Below are 17,339 nucleotides of genomic sequence, written 5' to 3'. Positions count from 1 at the left end.
ACTAACACTTTTGTGCTGCAGGATATAAGAAGGATTTTTATTGCACTATTATTTAAGAGACAGGCATTAAACTGAGACACAAAACTAATTAAATTTCCAAATGGTTTAGGCAAAAAGCACTGAGGCCAGACATTTTAAATGACTTTTCCTAGGTCATACAGATGGCAATGCTAGGTTTTAAACCTCAGTCTTCTTATTTCTTATGTCTTAGATTTTAGAATGCAATATGCCATCTTACAAAGTTGTCATTTGGTATATGACAGTACAATAATACTTTAAAAGATGTATTCTCTACCAGTTTTTGAAAATAAATCGTGATTTTCAAGGTCAACTTTTACTCATTTATTTTCTTACATATTTGCTCTGCTCTTCATATCTGCTATTAAAATAATAAAGTTCATTTCATAGTTACTTAGATTTTGAAATACCACAGATTTCAAAAGTAGAATCTAGAGATATGAGGGGCCCTAAAAACCACCCAGTCCAATCCCTAAATCCACAGATTAAAAAAAACTATCCCAGAGAAGGTAAGATTGTCAGAGAAAAAGCCAGGGCTAGGATCAAGGTTTCTGGCCTTTAATTCAGTGCTTGATGTATCATATTATGGCCACTTCTCCATGAAATTTCAAAGAAGGGCAGGAATAGTAGTCACAAAAAGGGACTTAAAATTTTTTAACTGATTGTTTTCATATCAAATGATCCACCTAATTCTGTTGTTTTAGGAATATTATTTTAGCATTTGCTGGTACCCTGAGACACGGTCTCATTCCTAATCTCCTGGGCGAAGGAACTTATGCCAGATACAATTGCCGGGATGCTGTGTGGTGGTGGCTACAGTGTGTTCAGGATTATTGTAAATTCGTTCCCAATGGCCTAGACATTCTCAAGTGCCCAGTTTCCAGAATGTATCCTACAGATGATTCTGCTCCTTTGTCTGCCGGCACACTGGTAAAAATCATCTTAAAATAATTTCTTTTTCCCGAAAAATGACTTCTAGCTGTAAAAGTGTATAAAATATAAAAGTGCATGTAATTAAGAATCCAGATCTGAAGAATTCAAGTATTGGTATTTGTTTAGCACCTGCTAGGACTTTGAAAGATTGCAGTGATAAGACTGCTTCTTATCTTCAAGTGCAAGTTCAAACTTCAAGTTCAAGGAAGGAACTTGCAACATGGTAGAAAAGATAACATATACATATTATGGTCATTACAAAAAAGGTGTATAGGAAATGCCATGCATAAAAGAGAGAGAGAGAGAATCTAATAGGTAGTTGGTTCTTAGTGAGGACTTCATAAAGTAGCTAAAATTTCACCTCAACTGAACCTTAAAAGGGGAGTAGGATTTCAGCAGAGATGAGGGAAGTTGTGAGAAAACATCAAAGATGAAAGGAAAAATAAAGTGCAGGGTGGATTGAAGCACATTTAGGACATGATGCTCAGTCTAGTTTGACTTTTTGTGTAGGGCACCTGCAAGGTAATAAGAGATAGTGGAAAGGGTGAACAAGGTTGCGGAGAGCCTGATCACCAAACCACAATGCCCTCACCTTGTGAACAGTGCAGAAAAAATAAACGTTTTGAGTGGTTTTCTTCCCAGTCAATAATGTACAAAGATTATGTACTTTTGCCATTTCTGATCCACCTTTATATTATAGTTTGTTTGGTATGTGATTGTGGAGAACTTCTAAAACATCTTAAAGTTAGCAGACATCTGTGCCCCCATGAAATTTTTGTCATGAAGTATTCAAAGAGCATTTGTCAAAAAAAGTTTTTACCTAAAGTGTCACTTTACCATGTAATTTATCCCTGTTACTATATATGTGGATGCGTAAAAACAATGCCAATTTAGATTTCTGTAGCTTCTGTAGAAGCTAGATACATTTATTATCTGCACAGTTCACTTGAACAGAAACTATACAAACTCACAAGATTCATTTTCATGTGTCAGCAAAATTACAAACTATTTCATATCACAGACATGAATAGTTGAAACTACAGTATGTTAAATATTCATATGCCAGAGGCTGACTGTTTAATGTGGGATATAGGAGCTTCCTTCCCCAGTCCCACCCCATTTCTCTTCCAGAGGAAAATATGTTTTCACAAAACTACAGTTGTGGGATTTGGGAAAAGGTAAGAAAAATGCAGTTTCTAACAAAAATAACATCCATTGTATCTCAAACAGGATCAGCCATTGTTTGAAGTAATACAGGAAGTAATGCAAAGACATATGCAGGGCATACAGTTCCGAGAAAGGAATGCTGGGCCACAGATAGATCGAAACATGAAGGATGAAGGTACATAACTTTACATAGTAAAGATTTACTGATGAGGTGGAATTAAACCTTGTAATTGTTCATGTATTTTTTTAAGTTTGTTTGTTTTAAGAGAGAGAGAGAGCAGGAGAGAGAGAGAGAGAGAGAGAAGGAGAGAGAGAGAGAGAGAGAGAGAGAGAAGGAGAGAGAGAGAGAGAGAGAGAGAGAGAGAGAGAGAGAGAATCCCAAGCAGATTCCGCATTGTCAGCACAAAGCCCATTGTGGGGCTCTATCCCACAAACTGTGAGATCATAACATGAGCTGAAACCAAGAGTCATACGCTTAACTGACTGAGCCACCCAGGAGCCCCTAATTGTTCATGTATTTGACAAATATTTTATTTGTGTGTGAAACTTCAAAATACAACAATGAGAAAGATTAACACAGTTCCTGATCTCACCGGTTTAGTTTTAGTTTCTAGAGGAAAGATAAAATTTTATATCTTTTTAATTTTGTATCTTTTTGCCAGCCAATTTAAAAGGTAATTTTGGTGGTTGCATTTATAAGCATAATAAATGAGGGCTTACTATGTGCTGGGCATTGTGCTAACTACTTTACCTATGTTATTCCCATTTAACACTCCCAAGAACATTGGGGATGCATTATACTGTTCCCAGGTGTATTGATAAGATGACCGAAGCAGAGTAGCTTGCCCAGAGTCACACAGCTACTAAGTGGCAGAGCTAGGATTTTGTCCACAATCTTTCTCTGTAACTTAGGCTCTTATAAGATTCTTTTTGTAAAAAGCTTTGTCTACAGAGTTAAAATAGACCTACGTTTCTAACCTCTTTTAAGTTTATCATGTTCCTATTTTTATGGCACACTATCATCATCAGCCAATGCAAGGCTAATGACAATTTATTTTATTATCCATTCCCTCTAGAGACATTCTGTACAGGAAGTAATATAAAGACACATGCAGGGCATACAATACATATACATTTGCTGTATATTTATATATTGTTCTGTGAAACATATACTGCTTTATGTGCATGTAGATTTTAACTTTTTAATTTTGAAAGAATTAGAGATTGATAGAAAGCTGTAAAAATGACACATAAGAGTATACTGAGGCCTTCATCCAGCTACCCCAATGAGGATATCTTATCTATTTTATCTATATCTTACTGTAATACAATATCAAAATCGGGAAGCTGACATTAGTTCAATACTGTTAACTAGACCATATTCAATTTTCACCATTCTTACATTAACTCATTTGTGTGTGTACATGTGTGTGCATGGCTCTGTGTAATTTTGCCCCATGTGTAACTTCATGTAATCGCTACCACAATCAATATATAGAAATGTCTTCTTTGTGCTACCCCTTAAGAGTCACACCAACAGTCCCTGGTCTCTGGCAACTACTAATCTGTTCTGCATCTCTATAGTCTTGTCATTTTTTAATTTTTTAATTTTTATTTTTTTAATATAATTTATTGTCACATTGGCTTATATACAGTACCCAGTGCTCATCCCAACAAGTACCCTCCTCAATGCCCTTCACCCATTTTCCCCTCTCCCCTACCCCCCCATCTACCCTCAGTTTGTTCTCTGTAATTAAGAGTCTGTAGTTTGTCATTTTAAGAATGTATATAAGTGGAATCATATAGCATGTAAATTTTTGAGATAAGTTCTTTCACTAAGCATATTCCCTTTGAGGTCCATCCAAGCTGTTGCATGTATCAGTAATTTATTCCTTTTTATTGCTCAGTAGTATTCTCTTTCCTGGATGTAACATTCATCTGTTGAAGGACATTTTGGTTATTTCCATTTTTTGGTTAATATAAATAAAGCTAATATGAACATTTATATACAGGTGTTTGTATGAACATAAATTTTTATTTCTCTGGGACAAATGCCTGAGAATGTGATTGGGTCATATGGTAAGTATGGATTTTGTTTTATAAGAAACTGCCAAACTCTTTTCCAAAGTGGTGTACCATTTTACATTCCCTTCCGCAAACTTGAGAGATCCAGCTTCTCCACATCCTCAGCAGCATTTGACGTTAATCACTTTTTTTAAGCTGTTCTGATAGTTGGGTACACCACTACCCATTGTGGTTTTAATTTGCATTTCCCTAATGACCAATGGTATTGAACATCCATTCATGTGCTTATTTGCCATTTGTATCTCTTTTGGATGAAATGTCTGTGTCTTTTGCCCATTTTTTAATTGGAGTGTTGGTTTTTTCCACTATTGAGGTTTCTTGTGTATGTAGCAAAATCCACATAACATGTTTAGCATTTTACCATAAAATGTATAATTTTAAGTGTACAATGGCTTTAAGTACATTCACGTTATTATGAAACCATCATCACTATCCATCTCCAGAACTTTTCATCATCTTAAACTGAAACTCTGTACCCAGTAAACAATAACTCCTCATTCCCTCCTCCCTCATCTCTAATAACCACTATTCTACTTTGTGCCTCTGTAAATTTGACTATTCTACATGCCTCATGTACATGGAATCATGCAGTATTTGTCCTTTTGTGTCGGGCTTATTTCACTTAGCATTGCTGTATCAGAGCTATATATACTATACTCTTATGCTCTTTGATTAAATACTACCAAATTTATTTCCATAATTATTATGCCAGTCTGTATTCCCACTGACAAAGTGGCTTCTTCTGTGCCCACCCGCATTGTCCACTAATCTCATGGGTGTAAAGCAACATGTAATTGTTGTTACTTGTGATTCTCCTATCACTGGTGAATTTGAGCATTATTCATATGTTAATATCCTTTTTAGAAAGTTTCCTTTTCTATAAATTGTTCTTTCATGTTCTTTGCCTTTATCTTTCTTTTAGCATTCCTGTATTTTTCTTGTTGATTTCAAGGGGTCCTCATATATTCTACAGCAGTAAACTTTTATGTGCAATTTGATCATCTTTTCTTTCCATATCTCCTACAACATCCTTCAAATTTATTTATTTGAGTTAGTTCAATGAGTTAATCTCATTTATTTGTTACTTATGAAACCTCTCAGAATAGTGCCTGGTAAAAAATGATCTATAAGTTGCTATAGTTGTTTTTATTGTGATGTGAACACTATCTTCAAGTGTTTTTCTTTTTTCTTTTTAATTTTTTTGAATGTTTATTTTATTTTTGAAAGAGAGAGAGATAGAATGGGGTAGGAGCACAGAGAGAGGGGGAAAGAGAGAATCTCAAATAGGTTCCATGCTGTCAGCACAAATCCAGACACTGGGCTCAAACTCACGAACCATGAGATCATGACCTGAGCTGAAATCAAGAGTCGGACGCTTAACTGACCTAGGCACCCAGGCACCCCTTAAAGGTTTTATTTTTAAGTAATGTCTTACCCAAAATGAGGCTTGAACTCACAACCCCAAGATCAAAAGTCCCACACTCTACCAATTGAGCCAGACAGGCACCCTGCTTCTTTTCCTTTTAGAGTGGTTAGATTCATCTGGTATCTAATGTTTTCTTCTTCTCAATAAGCTCATGTTCCCTTGATTAGTAGTAACTCCATACAGCTCTGAAAAGAGGCAACCTCGTTAGCTTATAACACAACAACATTAAAAGCCTAGATAGAGTGAAAGCCCAAGAGTGGCTGGTCAGGTTTCACTTGTTTTTGTCAGTTTCTCCCAAAAATTATGTGAATTTTTCAAATCAGTACCTCACATTCAGTTCTGTAGTTTCTCTAGGGGTGATTTTGGGGAGAGATCCCATAGCCTGGGATATTTTGCCATTTCATCAGAAACTACAAAAATATGATTTCTTTGTTACTTTTTTTGTACATTTAAAGCAACCTGTCCTTTTACAGTTATTTTAACCCCTGTACCTTTTTGTGTATGTTTCTCTTGCTCCACTAAATCTCTGAGAGGAAAATCACTAACCATTGATTATCCAATTATTGCCATGTATTTAATATCCAATTATTGTCATATATTTAATATCAGATAAATTAAAAGCCTCCTTGCCTTTGTGTTTTACTTTGCAAACATTTTCCAGAGGCTAGTACCTCTATCCCTAGCTCACAGTTCAGGAAATAAGAAGGGGAGGCAGACAAGTAGTTTGCCCAAGGACATGGATAGTCCATTAATAAACATGAGATAAGCAGTCAGTCAGTCTTACCGGCACTCAAACAAATTCATATTAAAGTTGGTCACCATTTTTCCTCCACTAAATTATCATGAGACAACAGAGCGTGAATGAAAGCGCCAATGCTAGACGCAGACTTGCTATCTTAAAAATCCCATCTCTGCTCATTTTCTAGCTGTGTTCCCTTGGATAAGTTTTAACTTCTCTTTGCCTCTCTCTTCTACATTTGTAAAAGGGAGATAATAGCAGCACCTACCCCCTAAGGTTGATACGAGGATTCAATGAAATATGTATGTTAAAGCACTTAGAGCAGTACATGGCACATAGTGAGTTCTATAAGTCTACTGTTTATTATTAGCAAAAAAACCAATGTATTCATTTGCTGGGACTAGGATAACAAAGTACCACACACTGGGTGCCTTAAATGACAGAAATATATTGTCTATCAGTCCTAGAGGCTAGAAGTCCAAAATTTAGGTGTTGGCAGGGTTGACTCAACCTTCGGTCTATGAAAGAAGGATCTGTTCCAGGTCTTTCTCCATGGCTTGTAGATGGCCATATTCATGGTTACATGGTGTTTTCCCTGTATCTTCACATCAGCTTCCTTCTGTGCATTGTCTGTGCACAAAATTCCTCATCTTATAAGGATACTGGTCAAATTGGATTAAAGCCCAAGCTAATGCCCTTATTTTAATGTGATTAACTTTTTTAAAAAAAATTTGTTTTTACATTTATTTATTTTTGAGAGACAGAGACAGAGCACAAGTGGGGGAGGGGCAGAGAGAGAAGGAGACACAGAATCCAAAGCAGGTTCCAGGCTCTGAGGTGTCAGCACAGAGCCTAATGCAGGGCTCGAACTCACAAACTGAAATCATGACCTGAGCCAAAGTCGGACACTTAATCGACTAAGCCACCCAGGTGCCCCAAATGTGATTAACTTTTTAAATTCCTGTGTGCAAATAAAGTCACATTCTGATGTACTGGGGTTAAGATTTCAACATATGAATTTGGGCATTTACACAATTCAATCCATAGCAAACAGTAACAAATAATAGATTTTAGTTTTGAGAGATATTCAGATACTACTGATGGTATTGCAAATTGACTCATTCTTCTTCAAAAGCAACTTGGAGAGAGAGAGAGAGAGATCCACATATATTTTATGAGATACAAAATATTCACATGTTTTTGTTCATAAATGTATTCCATTTCTGGGAATCTAGTCTATGAAATAACCTAAAACACAAAAAGTCCATATTACATGATACTGATCATAACTTTGCTTATAATCACAGAAAAGAATAAAATAATTATGTCTAAGAGGAAATGTTTAAATTGACTTCATTTGTTTTGTTTTGATGTTAGAGAGAATGTGTGTATGAGAGGGGGAGGGGCAGACAGGAGGCGAGAATCCCCACATGGGACTTGATCCCATGAACTGTGAGATCACATGAACTGTTGAGATCTCATGAACTGTGGATCACTGAGCTACCCAGGCGCCCCTGTTTACATTTACTTGAATGAAAAATTCAATAATTTGTAATGATTATAATTTTTATAATTTGTGTAATATTATTTGAATATTAAGAACTATATGGGTGTTGAATCTAATACATGAAAAATAGTTGGATTTATTTATGAAAATATTACTATTCTGTGAAAAGATTAGAAAGGAATACATAAATGTAATAGTTTTTCTTAGGGTAATAGGACTATGGACTCTTGTTGCTCTTTTTTTAAACACTATTGTTTTTACTGTAAAATGACCATCTTTTTAAGTGATCTATTTCAGCTATTTCGGATAACTCACTAAGTCATTGGCAAATTTTGACGTAAACTCAAAAACTTATATTCCTTCTTGCATGTTCTAAATTACATTTTAAACAGTAGTTAGGGACGCCTGGGTGGCTCAGTCAGTTAAGCATCCAACTTTGGCTCAGGTCCTGGCCCATATCGGGTGAGTTTAAGCCCCATATCAGGTGAGCTGGAGCCCTGCTTCGGGATTCTCTCTCTCTCCCTCTCTCTCTGCCCCTTGTGGGATTCTCTCTCTCTCCCCCTCTCTGCCCCTCACTCACTCAAGCTCTCTCAAAAAAAAAAAAAAAAAAAGTAGTTAAAACCTCATTTAGTTAATTTATTGTTTGTGGTGGTAACATACAAATTGTATACATGATTGAACTGGTAAAAATCACTGATACTTTTTTATCTTTCAGTTAGGACACTAAATAGATATAGATTTTATACTTAAAAGAACATTTTTTGTGATATCTCTGAATTATTTTAATTTTTAGATTTAATTGTAAAGCATTCCAGTTAGAGAAAAATATAAATTACACCTTGAAACCTAGAAATAAAATTAGGCAGATATTAACATTTGATCATATTTTCTTCAGATCTTTCTGTTTTGTGTTGAAAATAAACCATCAGAATTGTATGTAGAGCTTCATCTCTCTCTCTCTTCCCTCCCTCTCTATAATTAATGACTATGCTAGAATCAGTGTTTATTATTTCCATTTATGTTTTGAATTTTATGAGTTTGTGTTTGAGTATGTGTAAATTACATATGTATTATGTAGTATATATTCAGTATATTATATAGTATGTATTCAGTATATTATACATTATATATGTATTCAGACTATAATATATACACATAACTATATGTTTTAAATATTATCATATTAGACATAGTCATATAGACCTATATGAATATATATATTAGTACTGTCTATATTTTAAACTTTTAAGAAAAGGTATCTTATGCCTATGTTGCAACTTGTTTGCTCAATCATTTTGTTTTGGGGTTTTGCACATTATGATTCATGTAAATCTAGTTCATTAATTTGAAATGGTATAGAGAGTTTTACACTGTATGAATAAACCACAGTGTTTATTCCCTTCTCTGCTCAGCAGTTATTTATTTTCTTGCTAATACAGTGTTGCATTGAATATCCTTGTGCATACCTTCATATGCACATGGGTAAAGATTTCTCTAAAGTATGTGTCTAGAAGTGAAACTACTCTGTGGTAGAACATACATGTCTTCAGCTTTTAAGGCATTAGCACAGTGCTCTCCAGAGTAGTTATCCTAGTTTGTTGTATTCCTTTCAGATTTTATAAATGTTTTATTTTGCTTTTCTAGGCTTCAATGTAACTGCAGGTGTTGACGAAGAAACAGGATTTGTTTATGGAGGAAATCGCTTAAATTGCGGCACATGGATGGATAAAATGGGAGAAAGTGACAGAGCCAGAAACAGAGGAATCCCAGCCACTCCAAGGTAGTATTTATTTGTATTGTGCATATATAATTATACCCTTTTTAAAACCACATACTTATGGAATCTTTTATTCTATTAACCATGAAGTCTTCATATTAAATCGGTCAAAATCTCCCTCCCTTCATCCACTCCCTCCTCTCCCACAGCACACACACGCAACTCTCTTATTACAAGTCATCAAGGAAAGCTGTCTGTTCTTTTCAGGGAGTTCTCATGGGGTGATTCCCGACAAGCACCTCAAAGGAGTGATTCGTTATTATTATGATTCGTTATCCCTGTGGTTAAGATCTTAACCTAAAATGCTTTCATTGTAAACATTTCATGATGCCCATCTTTCATGCATATAGAAAACACCCCATTACCCAGTCCTTTTTGAAATACTTTTAATTTCTGAACCTTTTATCCTCCTAATTTTTTTTGTCTTTTCTCCCATTATTTCTTTTTATGGTTTTAAATGCTTAATATAGTATCAAGTCTGAGAAACTCTTTTCTTATTCTAAAATTTATCTTCAGTCAGAACTGTGAAAAAAATCATTTAATTATAGCTATTGTTATATGCTTTGCAAACTCTTTTTAAAGCATGTTTATTTCGGTACGTTATTAGGTCTCATACTTCGCTTTCATTTTCCTTAAAAATGAGCTTTCAGGGGCACTTGCGTGGCTCAGTCGGTTGAACATCCAACTCTTGATTTCAGCTTAGGTCATGATCCCAAAGTCACAAGCCCCGCTTCGGGCTCTGTGCTGGGCATGGAGCCTGCTTAAGATTCTCTCTCTCCCTCCTCCCTCTGCCCTGTTCCCCAACTTGTGCTTGCTTTCTCTCTCTCTCTCTCTCTCTCTCTCTCTCTCTCTCTCTCTCTAACTCTCTAACTCTCTAAAAAAAAACAAAAAAACACACTTTCAAATTACTAAGTATACTTTCCCTGGCTTTCTCCAGTCCTTCTATCCCATGTTTTCTGTCTTTGGTACTCTGTTTCAATATTCTCTGATGCATTCCCTACCTTTTCCAGCTGCCATCTTCTTTAACTCCATAATCACCATTCCACTTCACGGAACTTTTTTTAATTGTTAAGTAGGTAAGCAATGGCAAAATAATTAGAGGAGAGATTTCTTATGTATGCAGTATACATTTCAATAAAGTGAGGGGCTTTTCATAGTTGTTTTTATAACATTAATTATACAATTCATCAGAATTATTTATTGAATGCCATTTAAGTAGTGCTTAAATGACTCCAACCCACAGAGTAAAATTTATTTTAATTTTAGAGATGGGTCTGCTGTGGAAATTGTGGGCCTGAGTAAATCTACCGTCCGTTGGTTGCTGGAATTATCCAAAAAAAGAATTTTCCCTTATCATGAAGTCACCATAAGAAGACATGGTAAGCTGTGCATTTTATTTAAGAAGAAACTTCAAATGTACAGTCTATACTCTTAATCTACATAATCATCATTTGACTCAATGAACTAATATTAGAAAACTCTTAAGATTAAGAGGAAAGAAAGAACATTAATTTCCTACTATGAAATTGTAACAAACCTGGTTACTAACCATATTTTTATAGCAACTTTGAACTGAGATATGAAAAACATCATAGTTAATTGCCTTATTATGCTTTCTTTTCCTTAATGTGACTGTGAGCAAGTTGCATTTTTGTGAACACTTATGAAATCTTTACATCTCTTTTTCTAGAGCTATCTGTCCAAAAGAAATATAATTTTAAATTTTCTAGTACTCACATTAAAGTAAAATAAAAAGAAACAGGTGAAACTAATTATGATAATATACATTATTAACTCAATATGTGCTAAATATTATTTCAACATGTAATAAGTATGAAATTATTCATGAGCCATTTTACATTCTTTTGTGGGGAGAGTATTTTCTGTGAAATCCAGTGTATATTTACACTTCTGGCACTTCTCAATTCAGAGTAGCCTCATTCCAAGTGCACAGTAAATGTAACTTTATCAAACACGTTAAGAGTGATACAAAGACAAATCAGGGATCATTTACTGGAGTCTAATTCTTTTTGGTAATATAACAAAAGATAATTTTAATTTCAAGCTAGAGTCCTTCAAAAGACCCTGACAGTTGTAAGAAGTGGGTCATTTATTCCCTAAATATTACTCTTTGGCTGTAACTAAATGTATGGATTTCTTTGAATGCTTAAAAACTGCCAAATCTTTTATCAAAAGACCCTGACAGTTGTAAGAAGTGGGTAATTTATTCCCTAAATATTACTCTTTGGCTGTAACTAAATGTATGGATTTCTTTGAATGCTTAAAAAACTGCCAAATCTTTTATCATGTTTCAGGAAAGGTTGTGACAATCTCATACGATGAGTGGAACAGAAAAATACAAGACAACTTCGAAAAGCTATTTTATGTGTCAGAAGACCCTTCAGATTCTAACGAAAAGCATCCTAATCTGGTTCACAAACGTGGCATATACAAAGATAGCTATGGAGCTTCAAGCCCGTGGTGTGACTATCAGCTCAGGCCTAATTTCACCATAGCAATGGTTGTAGTAAGTGAATTGCCACTTTCAAATTTCAAAAACGTTGTGGTAGAGTGTATTTAGTTCTTTATTCCCATTTGTTTTCAAATTCATGTAGTTGCCAAAAAGTATATTGTTTACTAGCTAGTTTTATACCATCCTTAACCTATGACATTCGGTATCAAAAAACAGAAAATAATAGATGATGACTAATGGAGTGCTTACCAATGTTTTTCTTATCATAGCACACATAGAAAATAGCGATATTTATACAGTACATTGGTCAAAATTGATTAGATTGATCATGCCAGATCCAACTGCTTCAGTTAGCCCCAGGCCCCGCCCAACTTGAAAGCTGATGGCATCCGTATTTGGGCACACCTGTGCTGTGACCAGTGAGTGCCTCAGCATACAAACTGAAAAGATCTAGACTGGTGAACTAATGAAAGTTGCTTCGACTCATATTCTGTTTCCTTGTTGTATTGCTGCAATTCACTCTAGAATTCTAGACTCTATTTTACCTCTTAGTCTAAAAATAAACTGTAAGAACAGTAAAATAGAGAGGGTATGTGTTCTTCCATGACTACATAGCTGTCTCCACCTTGTCAAAAAAAGCACTAAACATGGAACTATAAATTATAGTAGAATAAGAGCTGCAAAAAAAGAATAAAAAATGCAAAGGTACATAAAGATAGCTTCTACTCAATGTGCATTTGATTTCATTTAACCATTACAATAAATGCAGATTCTTAGCCACCAGTGTTTTCTCTCCTCCATATCACAAGTACATTTACTTGTGCTGTTAGAGTGTAAGTCATTCTGTATTTTACTATGACCCCAAAAGCAAAAAATGACTACCAGATATACTTAAAGGAAGCTATTGCAAACATCCTGAAAAATGAATTAGATGGGTTTAAGTGTGTTCTGCCTTCATTGTAGCTGAGGCAGCTTCCTTTTGGAGCTCATAACTCTCTTAAAATGACACAAGGAAATAATCACATCTAACAGCTTTGCTCACTTCTAAGGCCAAGAGCAGCGCACCCACATCAGCCCCATAGCATTAGATCCGGTTAAGCTTCTGCACTTGAAATGAGTTCTGACGCACACTGTATTTTTAAACCGTTTTCATTTCTGAGTTTATGAATAGTTTATGTTCCACTGTGGGTGGAAACTAATTCTTTTGTGATCTTAAAAAGTTTGAATATTCACTTTTGATATTCATTAGGCCCCTGAGCTCTTTACTGCAGAAAAAGCATGGAAAGCTTTGGAGATTGCAGAAAAAAAATTGCTTGGTCCCCTTGGCATGAAAACTTTGGATCCAGAGTAAGTTGGAGTATAAATATTAAGAATATTATTCATATTATATTTAATATATAATTATATTTATATTTAATCTTGGCATGAAAACTTTGGAACCCCAAGTACGTTGGAGTGTAAGTATTAAGAATGTTGTTGTTGGGGCACCTGGGTGGCTCAGTCAGTTGAGCATCCGACTTCCGCTCAGGTCATGATCTCACAGCTTGTGAATTCGACCCCTGCGTCAGGCTCTGTGCTGACAGCCCGGAGCCTGGAGCCCGCTTTGGATTCTGTGCCGCCCTCTCTCTGTCCCAACCCACTTGCATTCTGTCTCTGTCTCTCTCAAAAATAAAAAAACGTTAAAAAAAAAAAAAAAAGAATGTTGTTGTTGATGTTTATATTGCATCAACCATAATTTTTTTGCTTGTCAGTAAACTCTAAAATTGTATTCAAACTGAGTTTTTAAGAACACCATCTGTATCTTCATTAAACATCAGTGTTCACATGCTTGTCCTATATTTAATAATCAATAAGTTTTATGTTTATAAAACTAATATGTCATGAATATTTCCTAATGTTTACTTTTTCTGATTGTAAAAGTAATACATGATTATTGTGAACATTGGAAGTATAGACATATTGTCTCCTCAAAGACAGTCTTTAAAATTTTCCAAGTTATTACCCCTAGCAGTTCCTTCCATATTTCTTTTTTTTTTTAATTTTTGATTAGTTTATTTATTTTGAGAGAGAGAGAGCAAGTGTGAGTGGTGGAGGGGCAGAGAGAGAGAATCCCAAGCAGGCTCTGCATTGTCAGCACAGAGCCCAACTCGGGGCTCAATCTCACAAAATGCAAAATCATGACCTGAGCCGAAATCAGGAGTCAGACATTCAACCGACTGAGCCACCCAGGCATCCCTGCTCCCATATTACTAAATAATGTGTGTATGCAGTTGTTTCTTGATTTTTTTATTTAAAAAAAAATTTTTTTTAACATTTATTTATTATTGAAAGACACAGAACATGAGCAGGGGAGAGGCCAAGAGATGGAGATACACAGCATCGGAACCAGGCTCCAGGCTCTGAGCTGTCAGCACAGAGCCCAACACGGGGCTTGAACTCACAAACTCTAAGATCATGACCTGAGCCAAAGTCGGATGCTTAACCGACTGAGCCACCCAGGTGCCCCTGTTTCTTGATTTTTTTTTTAAATATTAGACACTATTTGGTTATTTCTTGTGTTAACAGATGAGGATTTAACTCTATCCTCACCACCAACCATTTCCATCCTTTCTGTGTAATTACCCCACTATTTTTATTTTAACCAATAACCGATTTTGTTTTTACTTTATGATTATGTGTTTATGCCATTTTACGTTTCTTTTCCAACTTTTGTTTCTTCTTGAGTTTCTAATGGCCTCCCTTTTTGTCTTCTGTGATTTTCCTTTAAAGTCTGATGCCCAAAATTAATTTGCTTTCTATATCAATAGGTGACAGAGTTCCATTTCTGTATAATACCCTCACCTTTGTAGAATTTTCCTAATTTACTATGTACTCATTTCAATCTTGAGATGCAGACTTTTTGTGTGTATGCTTATCCATATTCTGAAGTGTTCTCCACATTTTCAGACGTGTTAGAAACCAATGATCAAGACTAAAACCCACAGTTAAAGCCTACTCATTTGAAATAAGTAAATAAATAAATAAGCTTACTCAGGTGGCAAGTTCTGTCTCTCACTAAGAAAAAAAAAAGAAAAGTAATAATTAAACTGAGTATAGATAACTATCTTGTATTTGTCACAATAAGCTTGTAATACTTTGTTTAGTTTATAACTGTGTATAAATTTTCTGTGTCCATTTGGTTACTATTTGTAATGATAATGTACTAAATTTAATTACTTTTTAATTAGTACTTTTAATGTACTAATTTTAATTACTATTTGTAATGATAATGTACTAATTTTAATTACTTTAACTTACTGGAGAAGTTTAAAAAACAATCTTTCCAGGGTACCTGGGTGGCTCATCGGTTAAGTGTGAGTTCGAGCCCCACATTGGGCTCCGTGCTGACAGCTCAGAGCTTGGAACCTCGTTCGGATTTTGTGTCTCCCTCCCTTTCTGCCCCTACCCCACTCATGCTCTATCCCCCCCCCTCAAAAATAAATAATTGTTAAAAAATTTTTTTAAAAACAATCTTTCCAATATATAATATTTATATTATATTTAATAAAATCTTTTTAATGTTTGTTAATTTATTTTGTATATATTTTAATTATAATAAGTGTATTAGAGCTTAGTGAAATAATTGAATTTAACCAATATTTAGTGTTAGACTAACTCCTTGAAGGCAAGATACCTGAATACTTTATATTTTTTTGTATTAGCCAGTAAGTATTTGTTAATCATTCCCTCACACAGTATTAAAGTGTTCTGGGGGTGCCTGGCTGGGCTTAATCAGTAGAGAATGTGACTCTTGATCTTGGGGTTGTGAGTTCAAGCCCCATGGTGAGCAGAGAGTTTACTTAAAAATAAATAAATAAACAAACAAATAAATCTTTTATTTTTTTTTTTTTTTTCTTTTTTTTTTTTTTTTTTTATTAATTTTTTTTTTTTTCAACGTTTATTTATTTTTGGGACAGAGAGAGACAGAGCATGAATAGGGGAGGGGCAGAGAGAGGGAGACACAGAATCGGAAGCAGGCTCCAGGCTCTGAGCCATCAGCCCAGAGCCTGACGCGGGGCTCGAACTCACGGACCGCGAGATCGTGACCTGGTTGAAGTCAGACGCTTAACCGACTGCGCCACCCAGGCGCCCCACAAATAAATCTTTTAAAATGAGTTGTAAAAAAAAGACATTCTGAGCCCAGTATATACTAATCTAAGGTTAATAGATTTGGAAGACAAAATAACTTGATTATTTCTTTTACCTCTGCTATTGAAAAATCTTTCTTATGTAATGTCTGATCTTTTTCTAACCTAAATTTCAATAATTTTGCAGTGATATGGTTTACTGTGGTATTTATGACAACGCTTTAGACAATGACAACTACAATCTTGCTAAAGGTTTCAATTATCACCAAGGACCTGTAAGAATTTCATTTCTCTTTTCAGAATTTTCAGCTTAAGTTATTTTTCAAATAACTTTATAAATATTCACAGCTCTTTTTTTTTTTTCCTTTACTTTTAAATCATCTTTTTTAGGAGTGGCTATGGCCAGTTGGCTATTTTCTTCGTGCAAAATTATATTTTTCCAAATTGATGGGTCCAGAGGCTAATGCAAAGACTGTGTTTTTGGTTAAAAATGTTCTTTCCCGGCATTATGTTCATCTTGAGAGGTAAGCTGTTGGGCAGCATGTAATTCCCATAACAGTATTTAGTGAATTTATTAGATATTAGGTAAAAAAACAGCTCCTAGAATTAGTTTCTGTATACTCTAGGTACCCCAATGAAATCTGAAAGCTTTACTCTTATTTAACATGACAAATTCAATGATGTAATTTCACCTTCTTTTAATTATTTTAGGTTGTTATTTATTTTGATTTGAAGACTTGATATTGTGTGATTTGTACATGTCAAATAGTCTGATTTTTTAAATTTCATGGATATTTTTGGGTATGGTTAGAACAGAATAAATAAAAAAAACTAAAAGTTCTCAGCCTGGGCATTTTGAATTAGCTGATTTAAAGATTTATGTGGTTGCCAGAGGGGAGGTAGGTAGAGGGATGGGTGAAATAGATAAAGAGAATTAGAGTACACTTATCCTCATGAGCACCCAAGAAATGTATAGAATTTCTGGGTCATTATGTTGTACACCTGAAACTAATGTAACACTGTATGTTAAAACTTTTTAAATTTAGAATAATTTGAAAAAATAAATAAAATCAGAATAACTTAAAAT

The 17,339-nt window shown here is 34.8% G+C and overlaps 1 protein-coding gene across 1 annotated transcript in view; it reads left to right on the top strand.

Annotated features, from left to right (window-relative positions):
- AGL (amylo-alpha-1, 6-glucosidase, 4-alpha-glucanotransferase) overlaps window positions 1–17,339 on the top strand; it is an 85,591-nt gene that overhangs the window by 60,572 nt on the left and 7,680 nt on the right. Inside the window, exons 26-33 of the mRNA XM_047869432.1 lie at window positions 723–948; window positions 2,182–2,293; window positions 9,520–9,655; window positions 10,919–11,031; window positions 11,968–12,179; window positions 13,375–13,472; window positions 16,440–16,527; window positions 16,643–16,776. Of these exons, the coding sequence (XP_047725388.1) occupies window positions 723–948; window positions 2,182–2,293; window positions 9,520–9,655; window positions 10,919–11,031; window positions 11,968–12,179; window positions 13,375–13,472; window positions 16,440–16,527; window positions 16,643–16,776 (1,119 nt within the window). The remainder of the gene's footprint in view (window positions 1–722; window positions 949–2,181; window positions 2,294–9,519; window positions 9,656–10,918; window positions 11,032–11,967; window positions 12,180–13,374; window positions 13,473–16,439; window positions 16,528–16,642; window positions 16,777–17,339) is intronic.

Source organism: Prionailurus viverrinus, chromosome C1 (assembly GCF_022837055.1).
Source record: "Prionailurus viverrinus isolate Anna chromosome C1, UM_Priviv_1.0, whole genome shotgun sequence".
Lineage (NCBI taxonomy): Eukaryota > Metazoa > Chordata > Mammalia > Carnivora > Felidae > Prionailurus > Prionailurus viverrinus.
This window is presented reverse-complemented; position numbering and strand designations above follow the sequence as displayed.